We start from the raw sequence: 26,158 nt of genomic DNA on the forward strand, positions 1-26,158 counted from the left end.
TCAGGGAAAAATTTGGGGACATTTTGAGTGGATGCATGTGGAAATGATGCAGCCATACAAAATCGGCTACAAAATATAAAGAGATAATGAGTTCAAGATTATACCACTCACAAAATGCTCTGCTAACGTTAAGGTTTGTCCAAATAAAGTATATATATATTTACGTTATATATATTCGGTAATTATTCTATCATACCTTAACAAAACATGTTTTTTCATGTATTTGATACGGATAAATGGATGCAGTGTGACAGGAAAACCGTTAGATCCATACAGATCAGATATAATGCTTCGCCGTCAGCACAACGAGTTTTCTTTTGGGCCTCCAGCTTTCCGTAGCCGTACAAAAACAAACATGGCGTCTTCTGCGGATGTTCACGTCCGAATTTGTGGACAAGAAATAATAAAATATGATCTAGAAATCAAGGCTCTCGTCCAGGTAAGAACTGACAACGTCTGGTTTTTCTTTTGATTTTTTTTGTTGTTGTTGCTCATGCTGGTATCGGTTTTGTTCTGGAGAGGTGTCCGTGAAGGCATCACATTACAGGTCTGAAAGTTGCTGTACGTTAGCTAATAACGTTAGATACGTTACACAAGCGAAGCTAAATAGCGTTAACGTTCAGTTAAAAGAAACACAGAAAACAGAAAAAGAAAGTGATAATGATACGATATTGACTTTGTTTACCTTTATTTCCTTTAATCACTGCTAACCGTTTTATTCCCTCGACTTTAAATGTCTAACGTTATCATGAAATTACGTTACGTTAGCTGATTCGACAGTTGACGGATGTATCTGACGGATCAATTAGGAGTAATTTTACTGTAAGTTATTATTGTTGAAAAAGCATGGTTAAATCAATTACAAATACTCCATTCAGAACGAAACACGGCATAAATTGCGGCCCAATATGTATGCCACAACCTAAGGGACAGTGAATCACACACACACACACACCTACACACACCTTTCAGTTTAGTAGGATTTAGGCATAAATAAATAGTTACATTTCACGTCAAAATATAGATTTTTTTCAGGTAATTGTCAAGTAATTTGCATGCAAAATACGTCTGGTCTACCCAACCAGCGGACAAAAAAAAAATTCAACCCACAGCAACACTTTAAAAGAAGCCCAATACAACCCCACACATACATTCTCTCAAATGCTCTTGATTGTTTGCATTTCTTTACACCAATCACAATTGTCTTGGGTGGTGCTAAGCTCCAGACCAGGGCACCAAGCTTTGAAGCCAATTTGACATAGCAGCTAAACAGTGAAATTGCAACTTCCAGGTCCATCACGTGATGCCATGGGGCCCAAAAAGACTTTTTCCCCATACAATTACATTGCGAAAGAGACGTCTCTAAATCAGTGGATACATTTTTTTAGAGCGTCACTCACAGCCCCTGCAAAATTACTCTTTTACTATCAGAATTTGATCCAATTTGTCCGATAATTCTAAGTCTAGAAGAGTCACACAATTAAATAATTGAAACCCTATTCAAGTTAGCAGAGCGCTAAACCGGAAGTGGCCGGCTCGGCCAGTGGAGATCCCTAGTGCACCTGCTCTATGGGCCCCATAATGTGGAAGCAGCACCTAGGTAATTTTATACGACCAATTGAACTTTTTTGGCTTTATGCGCCACTGAGCAACTCTCATAGGAATGAACAGGGCTCCAGGCTGTATTAGGTTCTTTTTTAATACATTCATGTTCCAGACATAGTGAAGATGTCTCTGCAAAATGGAGTTGGGAGTATTAGAGATGCCCTGATTTTTTGCCCCCGAAACTGATTGCCGATCGTCGATCAACATATCCATAAACGGCTGATACTGATCGTTTTGTTGTTGTTTTGTTATAGCAGCTGGAATAGCTGTATTACATGGATGGCATAGTGCTGCAGTGTTTGAGTGTTTAAACTCACTTTATAAATTAGCCTAGCGGCTAGAAGACTCTTAGCTAGTGGCTTTATCCCAGGAGAACAACACCGTGAATTTCAGCCAGCATGCACGTTCTTTTCATCCTTAAATTGTTGAAACAGAGCAGCTATTATTGGTAGTGAGACAACAAGTTAGCAGACTGCAGAGTCATTTCTACTGCACACAAACAAATATGTTAATAGTTCATCCAAACAAAACATTTTATGCAAAGACGTGTACATTAGCAGGAATGTAGCGCAACATGGAAGTGAAAGCAGTGCTCTGTTTATTTAAATATTGAATTATTGTGGTAAATAATCATGATCTCAATATTGATCATAAAGATTGTGATTATTAGTTTGGCCATAATTGTGCAGCCCTACAATTTTTACTCCCACATCAATCATGAATACATACGTGTGTTTGTGTTACCTGCAGGACATTAGGGATTGCCCTGGACCTCAGTCAACTCTCATGGAGCTCAACTCTCAGGTCAAACAGAAGCTCAACAAGCTCAGACTCAGAATACAGGTCAGGCCTCACACCATGTGTATTGTGTTGCATCTGACAGATTTCTTTTTCTAAAATCCAAACAAAATGTTTTATTGGACATGGTGTGTTGTTGTTAGGATCTGGAGCAGATGGCCAGAGAGCAGGACAGAGAGACGGACAGACTGGCCATCCAGGCAGAGACAGAGAGCCAGCGAAAGCAAATGCTGAGGTGTGTAGACATACACACAGACATGAAAAATTAGCAGCAGTCATCTTCATTTACCCCTGAATCACTGACTTAAATGACGCTATCAATCCCATTAAAATGACAGCGTTCATTCCAGTGTATAAGTGAGTGAACCGATCTGTATCTTGCTCTCAGTCAACACATCAAAATGAGATGTCATGTTTGGTTGTAACCCCTCTTTGCATGTTGCGTCAGGTTTGGTGGTGCCTGAAATGGGTTATATTAGACACTGTAAAAATTCATTATTAATATTGTAAATAGTAGCTTGTAGTTTATTTTGCTCAGGATGCTTTTGGAAATAATTCACATTCTAGGTGTTGACCCTTGATAAAATGATTGATGGGGTTAAACAGCATGCAAACAAAACCGATTCAGACACAACAGACCAGATGAGATGAAGAAATCTATAACATAATCTACAGTTTTCAAAGTTGGTTTCTGTGCATTCCAGTAACCAAACAGCGTGGAGGAAAGCTAACCTGGCATGTAAACTAGCCATAGACAACACGGAGAAGGACGAGCTGCTGCATGGAGTAGAAAACCACAGCACCAGACAGAGGTCAGTACAATTCTGAGGCTGAGACTCTACTGTGGTGCTCAATGAGTCAGTCACTCTTTTTCCATTATAAATGTAATATGGCAGGTGTTTTGCTTTTGTTCAGCCTAAACCTAATCCCCCATCCCAGTACTTATTACACCCCAGTTACCTACCTACAGGTTTTGGCAAACTCTCTGGTCTTCCTGTAATCTCCAAAAAATTCTGTTCTGGAGGCACTCTTAACTCATAACAGTGTATCTCTGAGTTTTTATACATAGAGCTGTGTTTACTGTTACTGATACACTGTTGTGGATACCATTCTTTTTCTTACTGTAAAGGTGGCCTAATCGATATTCAGAAACATACATTTTAGTAATTTGCAACTGTCTTTGTTAATAATTTAATCACAGCTAAATCATTCAAAATAATATAAACCTGTCGGTAATGGTTTATCCGCAGCACATTATTGTCTGTTACAGTGCCAGTAATAAAGCAACTTTTATTAAGAAAGAGGAGGGGAAATATTTTACTACCCACCTCTCTGTAATATTAATCCTGTCCGAATGGGGCTTTTTGTCAGTGATTTTAAGATATTATTTTGGTTTTCATTCGTAATGAGTCATTACATTTGACATTTAAGAGCTTAAATGATTTTTAAAAAAGAAATTCAAAAGAGATTCAAATTTTCACTTGGACACACAATATATACACAACATACGTATTACTGACAGCAATTATGCATCACCTGTTGCTTTGTGTGTGTTTGTGTATCAGGAAGGCGACCAAAGAAAGCCTAGTAGAAACCAGTAGCAGCATCACAGAGAATCTGATGTCTATGAGCAGGATGATGGCTGAACAGGTGAAGCAGAGCGAGGATACCATTGGCACGCTGGGTAAAAAAAATCTTTTTTGTCCATGTGTTTGTTAACTTTTGATCAGGGTTAGAGTTTGTGTACAACAGGTGCATCCAATTTACAACAATGTGAAAATCTTTTTTTTTTTATGTTTCTATCTCCCATCAACATTTCCGAACCTATCTTCCTCCTCCTTAAACCTTTTAATACCTTTCTTCTTCCTCACACAGCCACCTCCTCCAGGACGGTGCAGGAAACCAACGACGAGTTTAAAAGCATGACAGGAACAATCCACCTGGGGAGGAAACTGATCCTCAAGTACAACCGGCGGGAGCTGACAGACAAGCTGCTCATCTTCCTCGCTCTGGCCCTCTTCCTCGCCACCGTCCTCTACATCCTTAAGAAACGTATCTTCCCCTTCATTTAGCTTGATGAATTTAGCTAAAGAATGCACCCAGGGTTCAGGAAGAATGTTTTCCACTTAATTTCACTCAGCAGAAAGTTACCGCAAGGATTTTAGCAGGTATGAAGTCAAAGCTGGACTACATGGAAAGTTAGAAAAAGTCCTGAGATTGGACTGCCGCACATAGTGTCAAGTGAAAACCTTTTCATCTTGTGTAGCACCCTTTATTTAGCTTGAACAATATGCAATATGTGGGTTTATAAAATGGGTATGAAGGGTAAACTGTATCTGGTATTGCGATGAGGTTTCTTGCAACAACAATGAAAGGGTTAAAGCCTTTGCATGCTTTAAACAAACTTGTGGTGTTCAACCATGTCTAAAGGCAAAAGTTGTTATACTTTTTGCAAATGGCAGCATTTGAAGCAAGGGCGAAGAAGCCACCTGTCATAGCCTCACCCCCCTATGTCTAAGAACTGTGGCTTTTGAGTGACTCGAAGGCTTTCACGGTGCTGCATGAAAAGTGACCGCAGTAGAGCACTTTGAGAGAAGTTCAAATCCTGCCTACTTTCACACCTCTGCATACCTGATCCGACGCTGCACAAAGTGACTGTTTAGAAAAACACTTTGAAGCATACTAAGGCATTAATATTTCATCTGGCATTAAGAACTAACCAGGGTCAAAGCCATAGTGTGCAATAACCCTCACTTTGTTTACTTTTTGTAAAATTACAATCTGTGTGTGTGTTCAACTGAGAAAGTGTGCATGTTTGTCTGCTTTCACCATTGTTAGTTACTGGGGAGTTTACTTTGTGCCTTTATTCCTTCGGTCGTCCAGACGACAGATTTAGAAATCTGATTACTCAATGATCCTTTAAAGGGCGTCTGCCATGTTGAGTCAAAGACTGTGTGAATGCTAACCAATGTTTGTTAGAATAAAGGTGAATATTTCCAATATTTTGAGGGATACATTGTTGTGAGGCATTGCCACAGATGCGCCAGTAGGTGGCAGGATACCTAACCTTTAATACCATCAGAGATGCTGTACTGTAAATTTGTGTGAAGAACTATTTTACAGCACAGGGCTGACTAATTAACACACTTCTCTTTCCCCAGTGATGCCATTGCAGTTTATTTAACTTCAATCAAAATGCTTACAAATGTTTGTTTTTTTAGATTAATTTTAATAAAAATTTACAAAACATAGCTTGAAACCTGGGGTTTGTATGAAATGTGATCGCTCAAGTAGAACATTAAAAATACATATTTATAACGTAATAACCAAAGAGTGCTTCCCTTCTTGCAGACTGCACCCTGACTGTCTACAAGATAACGTTTGATAACCTGTCAACTTTATGGTGCCCATAACAATCCTCATATATACAAAAACAGATTTAAATAGGTAGAATACTGACTCTGAGCCATCAGCTGCACTTGAGGAGTGATTCCCTGTAGTGTTTACTTGTGTGCGTCCATGCCCTTTGCTGAAGCATACAGCCACTGTGGTGTACTGTTATGTTGAAGTGAGGTAGATAATTGGTTTTCATCCTTGTACAAAGTCAAGTGTAAAGGAAAATATTAATATACCACAAATACCCAACAGATTAAATAAGTTATGTTGCATTGCTTTCACCAGCAATTCAACACCAAACCACTACCACTACTTTTACTCATTCTACTACTTATACTGTATAATAGTTAATAAGTGCTTGATCTTTGCGTACCCTGTCTGCAACTCTGTATAACTCGTCTGTCTGTTTAGGAAGCAGTAACATTGGATTTCTTAGACACGGGGAGACCAGATTCTGTCGCATTGTCGATCTGACTAAACCCGGTCCTGTCCTCTGGTCCGGCTGCTCTGGTTGGCTGCTGCATGGGTCCTTGAGTGGTGAAAGCCAAGGGCACAGTGGTTGGTGGGGTGGTGGTGTGCTGCGGAGCGTCCGATTGGCTGAGAGAGCAGGTGCTGCCAAAGCTGCTGCACAGTGCACCCCAGTGTTGCATGCATTGCCGGCGCAGCCGCTGACCGACCCACAACCCAACCTCGTCTCCACACTTCAACAGGAAGTTCATCAGCTCCACGTACGGTCTAGTTGGACATGCACACACGTGAAAAAAATGTTTTCAACTTTCAACATAGACTTCAAGACAGCACTACCTTAAAGTGAGACTTACATTTTTTTGACAGCAGATCATTTTACTTCTCATAATAAGAAAAGTACAGGTCTTACTAATAACATTATAGCCTGATGTCATCATACTCAGATTCTAGTCAGAATATGAGTCTGATAATGCTCCAATGGGCTGTCATTATGGGGCGTGTTTCAACAAAACCTGGAAAGAAGGTTGGATTGGATAGACCTACAACCAATCAGGGCAATGGAGATCTACGTCACAGAAGCAGCAAGTCAAAGGCAGGCTTGGACAGAGGCGGCAGTTTCCGTGTCGTGCGGACGGTTGAGGCAATGTGTATACATACGTGATCGCAGTTCTATGTTTCTCTTTTGAAATTAATGCGCTGTCCAGATCTCCTATAACGGACGTGATGGCGGAATCTACACATCTCAATTCTCCAGCGGCAGCCATCTTTGATGTAAACAAATCCAAGCGCTCTTTGGTGACGTGGTTGATTACGTTACTGTTGATCATCTGTCCATCATCGTATAAAGCCCGCCCTGACAGTTTGATTGGTTCGAACAGCTCTGGTTCAAGCATAGTTCAACGGATCAAGTCCAGACCGAATTTCCCGACCTCAAATGTTGTGGGTGGGGCTAAATTCAGCTGGCATCCAGGCTAATAACATTAGTGATGGCTCCGTTCAATTCAAGTGTTCCTGTAAGCGGTGATAGGTAATAGTGAGCCAGCATGTGCAAAACCAGGACCCTAAAACTGAAGCAGCTAAATGGAATTCAGCCATCATTCATTTTATTATTTACCACAGTGCTTTTCCTACTGTGACATGTCAAAATATCTTAAGTGAAAAAGGCCAGTGGGCCCACAAGCAGGAAACAACAAACATGTCTCCTGGTGAGGTACGCTGTTTATTTTGTGTTTTACTTTTCTGAAAAAAGCACTGAAATATTTATCTGTGAAATGCTAAACTGTAGTATAACAGTAACCCGAGTAGAGAGTCATAAAGTCAACAGACTAACTCCGTAATGTAAGTAACACAGCATTATCTGTGTGAAGCTTGTTTACGCTAGCTAACATTAGCCACCATCAGCCATACCCAAAAAAAACATGAGTGTTCAATTGGTGCATTTTATTGTTTATAAATTATGTTTTATTTGGGAGAGGAGGATCGTTATTTCCTCTTTCAAAAATTACATACTCTGACTTTAAAGTAGCTTTAAACTGTTTATTACTGTTAGCTATAGTGTGCAACTATTTTATATTAACCCATTTAGGCCTAAAACGCCTGCTAAAAAAGGCGTTTTTATGCCTAAGTACTTTTCTGTAAACCCCCTCCCAAAACCTAAGGGTTTCCAGAAATATTTGTAAAAAGCCTACTAAAATCTTAATTTCTCAGGTCTCAGTCGAGAGAAACTATGCACTATAGCTTTGAACTACAGGTCAATGCTGCATTATTGAACAGCGAAGAGTACTGCACAGAGGATGGTTTTACTGATGCCTTTTTTTGTTTCGACTTTTTACTTTGGATGGTGATTAAAGCTTACTGATGATTTGTTAGTGTGTGTGTGTTTCTCACCCCGAGGGAAACATCAGGTGGAATTGAACCAGGTTGCCCATGGTATCCATGTGGTCTCTTAGCGCCAGGCAGAGCTGGTGTTTGGAGTAGCACTCTCTCTGGAGCGAGAACACCATGTCTTTTACCGCTGAACACCGGCGGCTCACACAGCTGAAGCGCTGCCGCAGTCCCAGCGCCATGCACCGCAACGCATCCTTCACAAATGACTTACCCTGGGAGGAGGAGAGCAACAGGAGGAATCATTTTCATTGTTGATGATCAGCAAAGCTTAATGTACTGAGCGATCACAATGTCAAATCTGGCTTGGGAGGTGTGCCAACTCCCCTGATTCTGCCACTTCCTGTGTAAAATTACATACCTACAGACTATTTTCTGTGTACATTAGATCCACAAGAATCTGACATGCTTGCGTGTGGTCATTATCTTATGTAAATAAAGTAACTGTGTTACATTAAGCATGCATCAGTGAACCAACTGGATAAAAATAGTGACCATGCATGTGTTGTGAAAGAGCAGGTCATAAGTATCTTTTTACAGAGTGAAAGTACGTGCATGTGTGTCCCATTACAAGAAGATAATTAAGTTGTATGCAAGTGCAATATTTTCTGAGAGTGAGTCACCATAGCCATTAATACAATGTAACTTAAAGTACAACTGATACTAAATTGCATTTTCAGCCAGCATACATATTTGCTCTGTAAATCACTTGTCCTGTGTTCCTAAAGGGATAGTATGTTTTTTGGTTTCATAATGGCGCACACTATTTTTACATTAATCCGACCGAATATACGTAAATCGAGATCTTATTTCAATACTGTCAATCAAATCTTGCATAAAGCAGTAGCGTCAGCCTGCTACACAACACAAGAGCCACAGACTTTGAACAATAACCCACACTAGTTTTCCTTCTAAAGTCTCCTAATTATCTAACCTGTTATGTAACTTGTGAACATCTTGTCCTGCACCTTAGTTTGTTGAACAAGCGACCAAACAAACATTCACCGGGGAAAAGTGAAAACTGGAGCAACATTATCATTCATTTGAAGTCAATCCACATACCTATACTATAATGCCATTATTTACTCTTTTAGCTCTGTTTTTGGTCTCTACCTCCTCCAGAGAAAAATATCTTTCTCTTTAGCTGCTAAATGTGTTGTTGAGCCGAGGGGAGCTGCAGATTCAGGTGATTATTCTCTGTAGATTCATCACTACGAGCTCCTCCTTTCACATTGTATTTGATTTGTCATTTAATTAAGTTATTGTAAAAATATGGAATATAGCCGCTTTAAAGCATCAGTCACTTTGATATGGTGACTTAAACTGTAACAAGGACACACATTTACCATGATATTCACATTTAAATATCATATTGTTTGTCACTGTATGGAACTGTATTATATTTCCAGTACACTTATTCACAGATCCTTACTAAACTTAATCCACTGTGCCTTTTCATGCTGGAGACACATAAGACTTGCATCAGTCTCTCATGCACTGCTATTCTAGTAAAGTAGACAAGCTGTTCCCTCTCTCATATCAGCTCCCCTCTCAGTTTGTTCTGTATCCAATGCTACCATGCATAACATACACTGCTCCTTATATAACATACATTCCTCACAAATGACTGTAATGACTGAAGGGATTAATTTAAATAAAAACATGTATCCAAATATGTCTTGTCTAAGCCTGCCCTTAGTTGCTGTTAGACACGGTTTCAGATTGTGTCAGTTAGTGCAAAATGGACCTAACTACAAACAAATTCCTTTTGAAAAGTGTTTTTTAAGTGTATGATGCTGCTTCCCACCTGTGAGTCGTAGCGCCCGGCATTGTGCAGCAGAGTGAGACAGATGTGGTGCAGCCCTTGGATTTCACAGGAGTTGTTGTTGAAACACTGGAACGTCCCACAGCCGACATCCCCTGAACTCACCAGGCAACTCTGAATCTCCGCTGAGAGAGACCGAAACACAGACCGAGAGAGAGATCAGTATTAACATCCCTAAAGTGATACCACAGAAGCAAGTGTGTCTCTTTGATCACATGTGCTGCTACTGCACTATATGTAACTTTTAAATGTTTCTGAAACTGTGTAATTTTTCATCTAATGATCATAAATGACATGTAACAGCAAACGAGACTTACAGTGAAAAGAACGCTATTTTTACATAGTTTTTATTAATGCCTCTGCCCGGATCCGATTTTTTCTGCAAAGTCACAAAATGATTTACGGCAGGTAGACGGTGGTACAGAGCACACATTCTGAAGGGTCACTGATTTCGGTATAACACCGGAAAAGTCTGTGTATTTGTATCCAGCCAGGTAAAGGGTAGCAGGAGATTTCTTTACAGGCCTAGTTGTATTTTTATTTTAGAAGTTATCTGCTGCAGTTATGGCTGATACTGTGCCACCAAATAACCTGTGTTGAAAACAGTCATAGCATAATATGTCAAAAAAAACATTAAAAAGTCATATTATAGTTTGTCGAAAAAGTGATTAAAAAGTCTCAGTGTATAATGACGAAAAAAAGTCATAATATAGTATGTCAAAAAAAATGCTAAGAAAGTCATAGTATAGTATGTCGTATGAAGTGATTAAAAATGTCATAGTATAGTAAGTTGAAAAAAGCATAGTATATCATGTCGAAAAAGTGATAAAAAAGTAATAGTATGTCGAGAAAAGTCATAAAAAAGTCATAGTGTAGTATTTTGAAAAAAGTCACAGTATAGTGTTTTGAAAAAGTGATATAAAAAGTCATAATATGTCGAAAAAAGTGATAAAAAGTCATAGTATATTATGTCGAAAAAAGTCATAGTATAGTCTGTCAAAGCATCTGGAAGAACATACAAAATCCACACCAAAAGGCCCAGCCCAGACATGGGATTGAACCAGGGATTATATTTTGCCGTTCCTATTTAATGGTGGTTGTTGGAGCAGTGCTAAACACTGAGCCATTATAGTCATAGTATAATATGTTAAAAAAGGTCATAGTATACTATGTTGAAACGCACGCGTAGGTTTGAAACCCATGTGAGTGTTGTTATTCTGCTACAGTTACATGTCAACAATATAACTGGCTGCATTCAAACCACTCTATTTGCAACAATTTTATCAGTATCTCCCAGAAAAAAAATTTAGTATAGAATGTTGAAAAAAAAATCATAATATAGTATGGTGAAAAAAATCATAACAAGTCATAGTATAGTGTGTTGAAAAAAGTCATAGTATACTATGTTGAATAAAGTGATGAAAAAATCCTAGTACAGTATGTCGAAAAAGTCATAGTATAGTATGTTGAAAAAAGTTATAGTATATTTTTTTGGTATAGTATAGTATAGTTTATATATAGTAATCTTGAAAAGTCATAGTTTAGTTTGTTAAAAAAAGTCATAAAAAGTCATAGTTTAGTTTGTCGAAAAAAGTCATGAAAAAGGTCATAGTATAGTATGTTGAAAAAAGCCTTTAGAAAGTCAAAGTATGTGTCAAAAAAAGTCATAGTATACTATGTTGAAAAAATTGGTAAAAAAGTGATAGTATCTTCTCGAATTAAGTGATAAAAAAGTCATAGTATAGTATGTAAAATAAAAGTCATAGTATACTATGTCGAAAAAAAGTGATAAAAAAGTGAAAGTATAGTATGTCAAATGAAGTGATAAAAAAAGTCATAGTATAGTATGTATAAAAAAAAAAGTCATAGTATACTATGTAATACTAAAAGTCATGAAAAAGTCATAGTATAGTATGGTGAAAAAGTCATAAAAAATCATGGTATAGTATGTCGAAAAAGTCATAAAAAGGTCATAGTATAGTATGTTGAAAAAAGCCTTTAAAAGTGATAGTATACTATGTCGAAAAAAGTGATAAAAAAGTGATAGTATAGTATGTCGAATGAAGTAATAAAAAGTTATAGTATAGTATGTAAAAAAAACATAGCATACTATGTCGAAAAAAGTGATAAAAAGTCATAGTATAGTATGTAAAAAAAAAGTCATAGTATACTATGTCGAAAAAAGTGATAAAACTGTCATAGTATGTCGAATGAAGTGATACAAAATCCTAGTATGTCGAAAAAAGTCATAGTATAGTATGCTTAGTTTAGGCCTATTGTGGTTACTTCCCTGTTGTTCAAATAAAACAGTGAAGTGATACAGATCACTTTTTGTTTAGTGTGTTTTAAATTAATCTTTAATCAACATATAGCCTAGGATTGTTATGATGTTGTTCTTGCTGTTATATAGTTATACTATCGGTTGTTGCTGATGCTGTGCAGCCTGAAGGTCAGCTCCGGGTCGGAGGTGCCGTCATGCACCGACCTGTTGGTACGGAGGGAATGCGCTTCGACAGGATAGAGCCGCCGGAGCTGCGCATTGAGTTACAGCCCCCAACAGAGCAGGAGAGCAAAAAGAGAGGCGCACTCTGCTCTCGGTCCGGGACACTAACGACACCGGCTTAAGATATAGTTCAAACTGATATAGGCTGCACAACATACAAACAATTTTAAAGATGCAATGAAAGGCCAACATGAAGATAGAAATAAGGCGCCATGATCACTTTAACGCAACTCACTTTACTGTAGACGCACCAAAGGAGCAGACGTATTACTCTGCAACAAAAGTCAGTAGGCCTAATAATATACTAACAAAATATACATAAATACATTTACATTGCAGGCTGCCATTACCAAGGCTACTGAACAGTGGGATCCAGAGGGAGCAAGACAACGCCACAGACAACAAAACAGGCCCAATTGTCCCATCAGTGCTAAAACTGGACAGAAAGTAGAAATAATTAATAGGCTACTGAAGGTTTTCTTTGCGACGTAAATCCATACTCTACCACATATGAACAAACTACATAAGCTACACAATTTGATGAAATGCAAAAAAGCGCGCATATTTAAACACTAAACAAAGCTTCCCAAACTTTTCAATGTCAACAAGCACTTTTAGTCACACCATAAAAAAATCCTCATTGCAGAGATTGTTCTTCGCAATCTTGCACATGCTTTGAATTCAAACTGTTCTAAAAATTAAAGTGCCAGCGACTAATCGAACCTTAGTTTTTCTGGAGACCACCCATATGCGACCGCCAGAGGCATGGGGACATTGTAAATATCTGGACACAGTGTGACAGGTAGTTAAGGCAGCAGTACACATGTTGTTAGAACTCACCTGTGCCCTGCAGAGAGAGGCGTCTTTTGGTTAGTTGTTTCTCCAGGACATCATGCTGATCCATCGTCAACACCTGTTGACAGGCCAGGAGCAGAAAAAACACAGCGGACAAGTTCGCCGGCATGCTTTAGGCTGACCAAAGCTTTGTATTTTTTTTTTTTTTTTTTTTTTGAATAATTTGTTTGTTTTATAGGTTGGAGCAGCACGAGACCAGCCTTGCAGAGTAGTTTCCACTATAAAGTATGACCGCGGCATGAAGGCACAAATATTTAAAGCTGCATGAGCGCTGCGCGTTCACGCTTGTCTCCACCAATCACAGTGCACCACACTGGAGTCAAAAGTTTATCATTGATGATAGAAAAAGAGCACCGACAGTAGCAGAATGTGTGCAGTTGTTGTGTTTGAATAAACTGGTTGATCGATGATCAGGCTTCGATCTGGTTTAGTTTTCCAATATAATAATAATAATATCGAAAAATGCTCTTATAAGGTCTTCCTCTTCCTCTGGAGTCTGCCGGGGTACGTGAAGTTCAAACACTCAAGACATCCACACTCAATTAACCCGAAAGCCAGTTTGTGTGTGTGTGTTTGTGTGTGTTGTGTGTGTGTGTGTGTGTGTGTGTGTGTGTGTGTGTGTGTGTGTGTGTGTTTGAGAGTTACCAGCTGCTTTGTGTGAAGAGGCTCAGGTTTTTAGGACAAATTGTTAGTGCTACATTTCTGTAAACTGACATTTTTCACATCACTTCTGTTTGACATGCTCATATAAATAAGCCTATAATAATACAAAATAACCGGTAGCCTACCAGTCTCTAATAAGGCACTATTTATAAAGGGTTTATACTGTAACGAACAGCTTTGTTGATGTTAATAATTAATTTACTAATGATAATCAGGTCAATTTTATTATTGATATGAGGAAACATTGGGTTGCCAGGCTGGGAAAAAATCCCTTTGATCACATATTTCTAAACAAGACCAAGAGTCTACAGCCATGCTAATGGCTCTGCAAGACTGTAGCTACTTTTGCACAGTGGGGCTTAAAGCTAACATTTCACTAACATATAACTCAAAACCACAAATATCAACTTCATAGTGGTGCTAGAGGAAAATTCAAGGGATCACCAAAGTCAGTATGGATTCATTCACTGAGGACCATGAATGTCTGGGCCTACTGTACTTGTTGATTGCCATCTATCCTAAAGATCTATATATAAATCCCTAATAAAAAGGGCTAAAGAGGGGACAGAGACAAATCAATTTTTTAACTACTCATTGACACTTACGACTGCAGAATTGAACCCTTTATTAATGACGTATTAACATCTATAACTGCAGACTCGATGACATAACATAAATTGAGAAAGCCATGAGCATTAATTAATATATTACCAACATGTATAACTGAATTATTACCAAAGAGCCAGGATAAACACCTGCCAACCTAACGCAACCCATTTGTTCTTATTATTGGTTTGGTTAATGGTTAATGCACACGTCACATTATGATGAGTTAGGGGTATAATTGTTATGCTATCCCCTGTCTATTTTTTCGGCCCACTGCATCGAGGAGTAAACCTCTATATATGGGCGCCTGCTATACCAACTGAGATATAAGGGTGCCCAGATATTGAGGTATTTAGCCTTAAAAGTCTGGTTGAAACTTCTGTGATAAAAAATAATTGTAACTTAGTATGTGGTCATCCTCCATTATACTGGGGTGGAAGCAGAAATCTCTGAGATAGATATCTCAAAACTTCAGCATGTCTACAGTACACCACTAGAGGTAAGTGAGGTAGGTTTTTTTTTAGTTTGTTTGAAAAAACTCTTTAAAACTACAGTTTATAGGAAACAAAACGGACTATTTTGTACTTTGAGATCGCTAATGAGGCTTTATTTTGGTTACTGGTAACTCTTGGTAGCTTTAGCCAATTAGCTAGTTAAATTGGTCACATCAAAGAATAACATGTCTGTGTTTGTGTGCCGAAGGTGAGTTAGGCTTTGATTTTTTTCTTTACGATATGTTCAAATCTTGCAGCCTAGTTGTTGTGGTTGTGTTTGTCTCATAACGGCCATGACCTCTGACCCTTGACATCTACAAAGAGACAGGCCACAGCAATGTGACACCATGTCATCAGAGCCTCCACACGGGTCAAAAAAACCAACAACCTAATACCTCTCACTCCTAGCTCCCCTGCCTTCTCGGGCTTATCTATACTGCATCCAAGAGGCCTTCAGTGAACATGGTTTAGAACAAGTGTGTGTGTGTGTGTGTGTGTGTGTTGAAGTGGGAGGTCAAAGTACAAAGACAGGGTGTGTTTATGTGTGTGTGTCCATGAAGGGGCCCAGTTGGGGAAGACATACAGTACTCTTACGGGGGGCTGATGTTTGGACATTTGTTGGAGGAATTTTTCCCCTGACCTTTCCCGCTCATTCTGTCTCATCCTGCTTCAAAACAACATCCCTTCCCTCACACAACCTCTGATGACCACCCACGCAATGACCCTTCACCCCAAAAACAGACTAACACACACTCACATGTCCAAAATGGCACACTAATGCACATAGACACTACTGTGCAAACAGTACACATGAAGGACCCCCTTATGCTCTCTAGCTCTCACATGATCATGTTGTAAACATGTGTGCCTCTGAATGTCTTTCTCTGTGTATACCACATTCATTCAGTATCAGTACAGCTTTGTGATAATTGATCTCAGGAGGAAGCATTACCATAACCTTTGGATTTATAATCTGATAAGTTTCCGGTTTTGCTTTGAGCACCACAGGAGGTAAATGAGAAAATTAGTTTATGCAATTTTGCTGAACTGATATGGAGGACCATGGGTGTCACTTCAGAACATTGTATCAATTGATATCTCACTGAACAATAAAAACAGGAATTAGAAAAGGTTTTGCAAATTAATAAGTGAATCCATTAATAGATTTTTTTGTGTGCAAGTGTTTGCTTAAAAGATTAACTATTTGGTATTTAATTGATGTTTAAATGGGCATTATGGATTATTAAAATCACTTACAAATATATTCATCCATACATTTGTTCAGTGCAATACTTAAAGTGTATCCGAGTTCACACAGCACAGACAAACAGAGGGCAACAGATTTACAGACACTCTGACACATATCTGTGTTAGCGTGTGGGTCTCCTGCCAAAAACAAGTAGTTAAATCAATAAAGTTACACAAGCTGCGATCTCTCTCTCACACACTCTCTCTCACACACACACACACACACGTTTCATCTATGACTTTTGAGTGTCCCTCCGTGGCTCATGCAAAAGGTACCCAGTACTGTACCATTCATCACTCAATGTAACTCTTTATATGACCTGTATGTTTCAGGTGGTGGAATCAGGGGGTTTGCTTCTAAAATATAAATCTAGAAATACTTTTTAAATTACCCCCACCTAGTGGTACCGTTTAATGATTATGGGCTCTAGTCTCGGTTTTAATGGCAGGAAACTCAGATTAAATAATTGACTGTGTGGCTTACATATTTTCATAAACTTACCCAATAGCTTTACATACATTAGAGTATCTTTACTAATAAAAGCACAGGAACTATAAATTGGTACAATAAGAAAAGAACACAGAGAAACATGATGCCAACTTTGTTTAGTAAAGCACATAGGATGCACAACCAATACTACATACTAAAAACAGGCACCAAAAGGAAACCGGACACGATTGATGAAAAATGAAGACCTCTAGATACTGATCAAAATATATTTACATGAATGTCTTTCAATAATTTGAGTAAGAATAAAATGAAGCCTCTCCTTCCTCTAATCCTCCTAACTGGAACCAGAACATTGACTTCACTTATCATTCTGAATCTGTGTAGTTTCTTTAGTTTAACATATTGTTAGGCAACATGTTATCTGTGAAAAATACACACAAACAGCCTGAGTGAGAAATATACAACAATATACAACTTGCATATAAAAAAACTAATAATCCAGGTTTGTGCCATGTTTTTTATAGGCAGAGCAGGCATTGTCCAACTTCTCCAGCAGTAGCCTTGTGCAGCACAGACGGGCAATGAAACAACATCTCATGCTGAACATTTTGAATGCAGAAACACTCCAGTCTCCACTCTTTTAAACAGAGGTAGCAGGAAACCATCCCCTCTTCTTTTTCTTTTTCTTCTTCTTCTTCTTCTTCCTCTTGTCTGATGCTGCACATTTCAAAAGGCCACCCATACAACATTATGTGTAGACCAGCATGTGTACCTGCAGCAAGAAAGAAAACATAGATATAAAAAAACAAACTGTATTTCTAAATTGTTCTTGAACTTCCATTGTATTTCAGTTTTTAAAAACAGACCTCAGGGGGTTTGGGGGCCAGAAGCAGACGGAGCTTCCTGTAGTTCCGTCGGTTCAGGCGGTGCAGAGTTAGGACACAAGGCGTTCTCCTCCCTCCTGTCCCCTGACAAGAAATCATGGATGGCAGTTTCTATGTGCGGCCGGAAAGTGTGGTTCATCTTGGGGTCCACAACCTGAGTGATGATCCTGTCCACACCGGACTCCAGCATACCTGATCTGAAGAAAAAAAAAGAAAAATCACAAAAATAGGAGTTACAGAAGTACTGTTTTTTTTTTTTAAACAATTACTAAAGTAACATTATTATTATTTTTAAATTGCTCATGAAAAAAAATTTAATGAAGCTCTCTTCAAGTCTAATTAACAGTTAGTTAGGTATGGCCACCATTAAAGAGCAAAGATCAGTTTAATCCTTATGCAATGTACTACATATCCTGTGAAAACAGTTAAACCTATACAATGACTTCTGTGGTTCTGAAGAAGCTTTCTGAAGTCTGATAAAATAACCCTGACGATGTCATCAGATTTATCTTGGCTAAAGATGGAACAATTTCCTATACATACACGACATGTGATCTTTCATGTCATCAGACAACTCATGATGGTTGTATGGTAGGTAAGGTTGGTTGGTTGTCCGAAGATTAAAAGTACCATAAATTGTTGTTTGAGGTAATTAAACCCAAATTGATACAGTGCTATATTTTCAGACAAACCAGGGGCATCCAAATTAGTTTGCGTTTTCAGCAAATCAGATATGGGTTTTCAGAACAATACAAGTTTCCCAGCCATAGTTACGACTTGGATGATGACATGAACACCATTTACAAGTCAGAAACTGTTCAACTACAGTATGGCACGTACATGGCATTGTGAAAGACACTGTTGAGTGGCATAATGGCAAGAATAGGATCCAGTATTTTTAGGGCCTGAGAAATTAAAGACAAAGAGTTGGAATATCTCGGATTGTGTTACTTGGATTTTGACTAGACCTGCAGCGATAAGTCAATATCTTGAAAATCAATTGTTTAGGTAAATTTTTCGAGCAAAACACTATCCATTTCCAAATGTAATGATTTCCTGCTTTACTCTGTTTTATATCATTTTAAATTGAATATTTTTGGGTTTTAAAGACTATTTTGGGGCATTTTTAGGCCTTTATTGACAAGACAGCTGAAGAAATGAAAGGGGAGGGGGAGAGAAGTGGAGTGACATGCAGCAAGGTCGGAGTCGAACCCGGGCTTGCTGCGTCGAGGAGTAAACCTCTATATATGGGCGCCCGCTCTACCAACTGAGCTATCTGGTTTGGGTTTGGGGCTGTTAGTTGACGAAACAAGACATTGGAAGAGGTCAGCTCTAGGAAATTGTTTTTATTTTATGTTTTATAGACCAAATTATTTATCCATTAATAGTGAAAATAATAGACTGATTAACTAATAATGAAAATATTAAATTAGTTTCAGCCAGGTTGCAGCCCTAATTTTGAGGCTGGTTCCTGGTTTCCCATTTAATGGAAGTGCAACCCTAAACATCTGGAGAACCCCTTTGATGGAACAATGTGGCGGCCTGACTGAATTTCAGTTTCATATGTCATAACAAATGTCTGCTACAAAATCATTACTGTAGACTACCGCAAAAAAAGTTGCCCATCTAGAGGCAAGTAAATACAATTCATCAAAAATATTCTTAATTCATAAAGTAGCTGTACATTTTACAGGCATTGGTTACTCCTTTTGTACATGACGGGTATAAGGTACCACTCACTGAACAACACTTTGTCTCAGTCCGTTCCTCATCTGGTTCTTGTTGATAGACGGGTTCCAATCCTGTGTGCTCAGGTGCGACGTGACATAGTTGTCAACTTTCTGTCGCAGGTTCTGATAGGCGGGCTGGCAGCAATGACAGTGACAGCGATGTAAACTCGGTCATCATACAGCAAGCATTATACTGAAAGTATATTGTAGCAACAAGGGAAGGAACACACTGCTAGATGTATTCCAATTAAACCAGCAACGAGTTAATAACTAACGTTAGCTACATACCAATTCTAAGTAATGATATGCTAAAGTTAACGTAAACCACAAAAGAAGAAGCAAAGTAGCATTAGCTGACGTTACCTTCGTATCAACGTCGGCGAGACAGTCCCGACGGAACTCATCAAAAAGCCCCCGGTTCTTCAGATGCTCCACAATCATACCGATCAGCTGTGGGTCTCCCGGAGGAAGGTTGGCCGCACCGACGTTAACGTTACCGCTACCCTCCGCCATGCCAAACCGAAGTAAAAGATTTGCTTGTTAGTTACGTACCTGCTGGCTAGCTACATGGAATGCTAGCTGAGCCGTCGGAGCTTGTAGTTTTGGGCAGTTTTCCAACAAGATAATATGCTTCTCTTCTTCTTTGGGGTTTTACGGCAGTTGGCATCCTATGCGTTGCACTACTGCCTCCTACTGGTAATTACTCGTTATCTATTGTTTCATTTCATTATAATTTTCTAAGCAGTCCGGTGCTTTTAAAAAAAATGTAAATATATGTTTCCTTCCATTTACGGAAACCCCACTTTCAAAGACATATTTTAACCTGATTGAACCTGATGAAATCAGGACCGTTTCCTTTTCCTCACACAGACTTTAGTGCCCAGTTGGGTGTTTTCCTATTATAAAAAGTGTACTATTCTAATCTCTGTGACCAATTCTCAATTTACTGATAATGACTTGCTCTTTTCGGTTAGCCCCACTGTTTCTCACTCCTACTTTATTTTGTATTGCATGTGTCTCCCTTTTTTCACTATACCAATTGCCACTGTTTGGAAATTTCCCCTAATAATAATACAATTCAATTTTCAAAGATGCTTTGATAGCATGACCATATTGAGATCGATTGAGACATAGCAAAGATCCTCTATACTTTTCTAAACCGTCTCTAGACATAGTATTGCTAAAGCACATAGTGCATAGATTAAAAAACAGTAAACGTTCCAGGTCTTTAAAGATGCAAAAGCAACAACCATGTTACCAATAGGAAAGACAACAGCAAGAACATGAAAATAATAATAATACAGTAATTATAAATAGAGTGTGTGTTTTTTGTGTCAGTGTGTGGAAATATGATGCGCTTAAATACACTGTATAACGTTATGTATACACTCTCGGACAGTGGCAGTTGCTACGGTAAAAAAAGGCAGAAGCTGCTGTAGCACAAATCGAGGGCTTCGCTTCATTCCCAGTTGTCACGCATGCGCATTCGAAACCTGACATCGGAAGTACTTCGTTGCTTCATTCAAGTGCCGAGTGCCTGCCTTGGGGTAAAGGTTACCGCGCAGCGATTAACGTTGTCTATAATTTAAATAAAACATCTCTAAAAAAAGAAATCTGAAAACACGGAAACCAAGTGTGTTTTGTGATTTGGTCTTTTAGACGGAGGGACTCGGCTTCGTTAACCTTCGCACTTACCAGAATTAAGATCGTCTGGACTAACGTTATTGTTGTAAAAGGTAACGATAGCTATTTAAGCTATGTTAGCTAACATCAACTAACTAGCTACTTAAGTTACCTGCTATACTATCTTAATACTCACAAGCACAGACCTTCAATTTTATCATTTAGTAAATTACCATTATGTATACTGAACCACAACAGCCTGCAAACACGGGCGGCAGATTTTAACATATCCAAACTAGTGTTGTGGCAAAAATATGATAAATCTGGTTTTTAATTTACTTCTTCACTAGCTTGCTGACACTGATGAAGCTGTAAGGGTTCTCAATAATCATAGGGCGATGAATAAAAGCAACTGGCTGACACCATTTTCATGATTCGACAGTGCCAGTAGCAACACGGCTTGTTTTCAAAACGGCTTTGTTGTGGGCAGTCATGTGCAGGCTGTTGAAATATTTTACAGGCTAAGCAGAGTCGTTTTTTGTTTGCGACTAGGACAGTGACTTTGGCCACAAGCAACCGTTATTGTTTAACCATATATTTTGGCAGATGTTTACTAAATCTATGAGCACAGAGGAAAGACCCCTGTTGGGCTTATTTGCTTTCTTTTCAGATTTTTGATGGATAGTAACCAATTTATACTAAATCTTGCAACTACTTTTAAAATTATAATTAGGAAATGGAAAAGCAGGATATTAAATAATTACTCAGTGTTACTACTACATTGGAGCATAAAACCACTGCTTTGTACATCCTGAAATGTAATGGCTTGTTGACCTGAATAATTTCATATTATTGTTGCAGATGAGTGGTCAATCAAATGCCAACAAAGACTTTTTGGATCAGCTGCGGATGCAGGAGCTCTATGACCGGAGAAATGAGGACGGCTCCTCTGACCCCAACACCTACATTGACCCAGAGGATGGGACTGTGTATGACTGGGACCATGAAAAGAAGGCCTTTTTCCCTCAAGTATGAACTTTTCTTTGCCTGTCAGCTTTTGTTTTCCTACTACATATTTGTTCTTCGAAGGCTCTGAGTCCCTGAGCTTCAGATCTTTCTTCCTACTAGTTCGGTTGCTGTATGTGCAGCAGTCTTTCACATGTATGATGCTGTGTTTAAATGTATGTGGCCTTATTTTGTCAACACTGAATATGGGCTGAGCCTGTTGTGTTTTGCCCTACTGATTGCAAGTTTGGTTGACTTTACGATGCAGAGTATACTATGCCACTCTTAACAAGGGAGCTGGAGCTGTGGCAACAATAATGTTAACTTTAAGATTCAAGGTCTCCATCATACCAGCTTGTACTTGCCAGTGACCACTCTTGGCAATAAAATGCATCATTGGTGACCTAAACTGGACCCCATGCAAATGTCACTGCACCCCAAACTTAATTGCAGACCTCTTTTTTTGTATGTAGTAGTATTACTTTTTTATGTTAATGTGCTTAATTTCTCTAGATAACAGAGGACTTCATTGCAGCCTACCAGGCCAACTATGGCTTCACTCAGGATGGCCATCCAGATGCCAACAACGCTGCAGTGAGCAGCTCCAACCCAGCAGCCTCAGAACCAGACAGCAAGCCCTTAGAAAAGGAGAAACCAGAAAATGCTACCCAAAACCCGGACCCAGACCAGGATGAAACTGCAGCTAAAGAAGCCAAACATAAAGGGGAGAAGAGGAAAGCAGATCCAGGTAAAGCGACATCCACAATCAGAGAGGAGAGAGAAAACCAGTGCAGTAACTAAAACAAATGGGAATCAACAAATAATGGTTGAACAAATGTTTTTTTTTCTTAAAGAGATACAATCATTGGTGTATGTTTCCACCTTGCTCCCTGTCTATAATAGTGATTATTACTGGTATAGATTTACAGTATATGTGAAATTTCTAAGTTTAAGTTTGTACAAACGCATCTTTTGATAAATGCTTTTTTCCTTTTTTATGCTTGTAGGATGGTTTGATATCGATGACAATAAAAACACAAACGTCTATGTATCAGGTTGGTATCGCTAAAAGTTTCTTTCTCATTGTCAAGGAGTAAAGCTGTTCAATGAGTAGCTGACTGTTCATCCTATCTCTCTCTCTCTCTTTTCTTTCTTTCTTTCTTTCTTTCTTTCTTTCTCTCTCTCTCTCTCTCTCTCTCTCTCTCTCTCTCTCATTTTTCTCTCTTTGTCTTCTTCCTTCTCAGGCCTGCCTCCTGACATCAGCAGTGAGGAGTTTGCTGAGTTGATGTCCAAGTGCGGCATTGTTATGCGGGACCCCATTACAGAAGAGTACAAGGTCAAACTCTACAAGGACAAAGAGGGAAATCTGAAGGGAGATGGCCTCTGCTGCTATCTCAAGGTTTGTCTGTCCTTCTGCTTGCCTAAAGCTCAATTTATAGTTTCCAAGGCCGTGTGTCCACGAGGGTCTGCATGGGTTTTGGGACACAGTACATAGTAGAAGTATTAGTTAGTATTGCATTACACTCTAGTAAAGTGACAGTGTTTGTGATTCTCTGCAGAAGGAGTCAGTGGCATTGGCTCTGCGTCTTATTGACGAGTCAGAGGTCCGAGGTTACAGACTCCACGTGGAAGCAGCACGGTTTGAGCTAAAGGGCCAGTATGATGCCAGCAAAAAGAAGAAGAAGAACAAAGATTATAAGAAGAAGATGCAGCAGCAACAGAAGTAAACTCTACTTCCTTGTTCTTTTTTATTTAACCTCCCACACATTCGCATGTAGGGATAAGCACTCCCCAGTATGCTGATGTGGACCAAGCGAAGACAAATAATTGAGTGTCTTTGTCTGTGTAGACAGTTGGACTGGAGGCCAGAGAAGCAAGGAGAAGTGAGGAAGAGACATGAAAAAGTTGTCATCATTAGGAACATGTTCCACCCCAGTGACTTTGAGGTGCGGAGACACACACACACACACACACACACACACACACACACACACACACACACACACACACACACACACACACACACACACACACACACACACACACACACACACACAGACAGGTTTGTGGCACTATCTTTGTGGGGACCCATCATTGACATAATGCATTCCCTAGCCCCTTATCCTAACCTTAACCATCACAACTAAATGCCTAACCTTAACCATAACCTAATTATAGCCCTAATCCTACAACCAAGTCTTAACCCTCAAACAGCCCTTTAATCTTGTGGGGTACAGCATTTTGGCCCCACAAAGCTGTCGGGACCCCACAAGTAAACTCCCTGTTTTTGGACCCCACGAATATAATTAAACAAACACACACACACACACACACACACACACACACACACACACTCTCTGAGGGTATTAATCTCTGTGTGACGTTCGTAGGAAGACCCACTGGAGCTGAATGAGTATCGCGAGGATCTGCGGTCAGAGTGTGAGAAGTTTGGGGGGGTCAAGAAGGTCATCCTCTTCGATGTGAGTTTAATGTCATTGGTGCTGTTTCATAGTCATAGTAGAATGGTTTGTATTGTATGTTAGTGGCATCAATAAGGAGCTGGTATGTGTCTGTGCTGCAGAGACACCCAGACGGCGTGGCATCAGTCGCATTTAAGGAGCCTGAGCAAGCTGATGCATGCATTCAGTCGTTTAATGGTCGCTGGTTTGGAGGAAGGCAGCTGACTGCTGAGCTTTGGGATGGAACGACAGACTATCAGGTAAACCAAATGCAAAATACAACAAGGATGATGATGACAATATGCCATTGAGTTGCATTATGACAATTTTACGTATGCAGCATTTTTTTTAAGCTTCACCCACACTAGAGAATAAAAGTTGGGATAACGTAATAGGATACCGGAGCCTGTCAGTCATCACTCTCACAAATAAGTTGTGTGATATTTGAGTTATTGTGATATAAAATTAACTTGAACTCCACATCTGGTAAGAATTTGCATCGTTCATGCTAATTCTCTCTGTGCAGGTGGAAGAGACAACACGTGAGCGGGAGGAGCGACTGAAGGGTTGGTCTACTTTCCTGGATGGAGGCAATCAGGGCCAGCAGAACAACACCTCCAAGCCAGCAGAGGGCAGCACCACCACTACAGAACCCACAGAACCCTCCAGCACCACGGAGCCTGAACAGCATCCAAAAACAGAACCACAGAAACAGGAAGAGGAAAGGGAAGCAGACTCTACAGACAGCAGCCTGGCAGGAAGTGATGATGAGGAAGCCTAGATACTGCACATCTTTGGTCCCTATGGCAACCGATTAGGACATTCCTGCTTAATTGTGAACTGTGGCAAACCTCTATATTGAGCAGGCAAGGAGGAGGGAGAGGAGGTATTTTGACAGTTGGAGCCGTTTTGTAATGTAGAAAAATAAAATTATGGTTTTTGTCTACCCTATTTTCATCATTTAGGTTGACAGTGTAATTAGACCTGCACTTGTCTAGTATAGCCCACCTTTTGCTGAATTTCAGTGTGCCAGTTCGTTTAGTTTTGTGCTGATAACCCTAAAATATGAATGAATTACAAAAGACACCAGACTGAAACTGTGTGGGATTTGAGTTGTAGAAAATTGTTCAGCTTTAGTGATCATAACACTTTATTTTAAATGATAACAATTCACTCTGGTTTGTTCTTTACTTCTTGGAATATAGAGTTTCAAAAACAGCAGAATTGGAACCCAAACAAAAGCTAAATATATATTGTTTAATTAATGGCTTTGCAGTTCAGCATGTCATGACCGTACTGTTGCTGTTGCCTAAGATAGTGTCTCTTTTTGTAATCAGGGTTTTGAGGTTTTTAGATACTCCTCCAATATCTTTTAACACTACTTGTGAAATTAAAGTTGTCAAAAGACAATCAAGAAAAAAATGAACGTACAGAAGATAAATAGTACACCCACTTATATATGAATGCAAACAAAAGTAGATAGATAATGGACCTGTTTCCAGTATCTGGATCTCTGAGGTGGTAACTATGGTAATGTGCTAAGACAGACCTAATATTTCATATACCATTTTATTTCTATGACAAATATACACCCTTTGGATGCTCTCTTGTAAATAAAAGCATTGATGCGTTTAATAAAGTTGTGTGGAATTGTCTCTTGA

At 39.2% G+C, this 26,158-nt stretch overlaps 3 protein-coding genes across 6 annotated transcripts; 2 read left to right on the plus strand and 1 right to left on the minus strand.

The window, feature by feature from the left end:
- The first annotated feature begins 329 nt into the window (after positions 1 to 329).
- On the plus strand, positions 330 to 5,662 carry bnip1b (BCL2 interacting protein 1b). Of its 2 annotated transcripts, none has more exons than XM_028594729.1 (6): positions 330 to 439; positions 2,356 to 2,448; positions 2,547 to 2,638; positions 3,108 to 3,215; positions 3,969 to 4,087; positions 4,279 to 5,662. In XM_028594729.1, exons 1-6 carry the CDS (start codon positions 356 to 358, stop codon positions 4,473 to 4,475), a joined length of 693 nt encoding a protein of 230 aa, XP_028450530.1. In that variant the 5' UTR covers positions 330 to 355; the 3' UTR covers positions 4,476 to 5,662. The 2 variants fall into 2 exon arrangements, with proteins under 2 accessions (XP_028450530.1, XP_028450531.1); XM_028594730.1 differs by lacking the exon at positions 330 to 439 and adding an exon at positions 1,499 to 1,600.
- LOC114567068 (uncharacterized) lies at positions 5,645 to 20,114 on the minus strand. Its single transcript, XM_028595964.1, has 7 exons — positions 19,774 to 20,114; positions 19,421 to 19,545; positions 17,665 to 17,877; positions 13,320 to 13,444; positions 9,959 to 10,101; positions 8,155 to 8,366; positions 5,645 to 6,534 (listed from the first exon to the last, which is right to left on the minus strand). Exons 1-7 carry the CDS (start codon positions 19,921 to 19,923, stop codon positions 6,207 to 6,209), a joined length of 1,296 nt encoding a protein of 431 aa, XP_028451765.1. The 5' UTR covers positions 19,924 to 20,114; the 3' UTR covers positions 5,645 to 6,206.
- htatsf1 (HIV-1 Tat specific factor 1) lies at positions 19,607 to 26,136 on the plus strand. 3 transcript variants are annotated; one of them, XM_028594728.1, is made up of 11 exons: positions 20,866 to 20,957; positions 21,070 to 21,146; positions 21,895 to 22,062; positions 22,552 to 22,786; positions 23,046 to 23,093; positions 23,283 to 23,437; positions 23,598 to 23,761; positions 23,888 to 23,984; positions 24,429 to 24,518; positions 24,620 to 24,757; positions 25,024 to 26,136. In XM_028594728.1, the coding sequence occupies exons 3-11, from the start codon at positions 21,895 to 21,897 to the stop codon at positions 25,276 to 25,278; spliced, it is 1,350 nt and encodes a 449-aa protein (XP_028450529.1). In that variant the 5' UTR covers positions 20,866 to 20,957; positions 21,070 to 21,146; the 3' UTR covers positions 25,279 to 26,136. The 3 variants fall into 3 exon arrangements, with proteins under 3 accessions (XP_028450526.1, XP_028450529.1, XP_028450527.1); XM_028594725.1 differs by lacking the exons at positions 20,866 to 20,957; positions 21,070 to 21,146 and adding an exon at positions 19,607 to 20,106; XM_028594726.1 differs by having other exon boundaries at positions 20,891 to 21,146.
- The last annotated feature ends 22 nt before the right edge of the window (positions 26,137 to 26,158 follow it).

Source organism: Perca flavescens, chromosome 13 (genome assembly GCF_004354835.1).
Source record: "Perca flavescens isolate YP-PL-M2 chromosome 13, PFLA_1.0, whole genome shotgun sequence".
Classification (NCBI taxonomy): domain Eukaryota; kingdom Metazoa; phylum Chordata; class Actinopteri; order Perciformes; family Percidae; genus Perca; species Perca flavescens.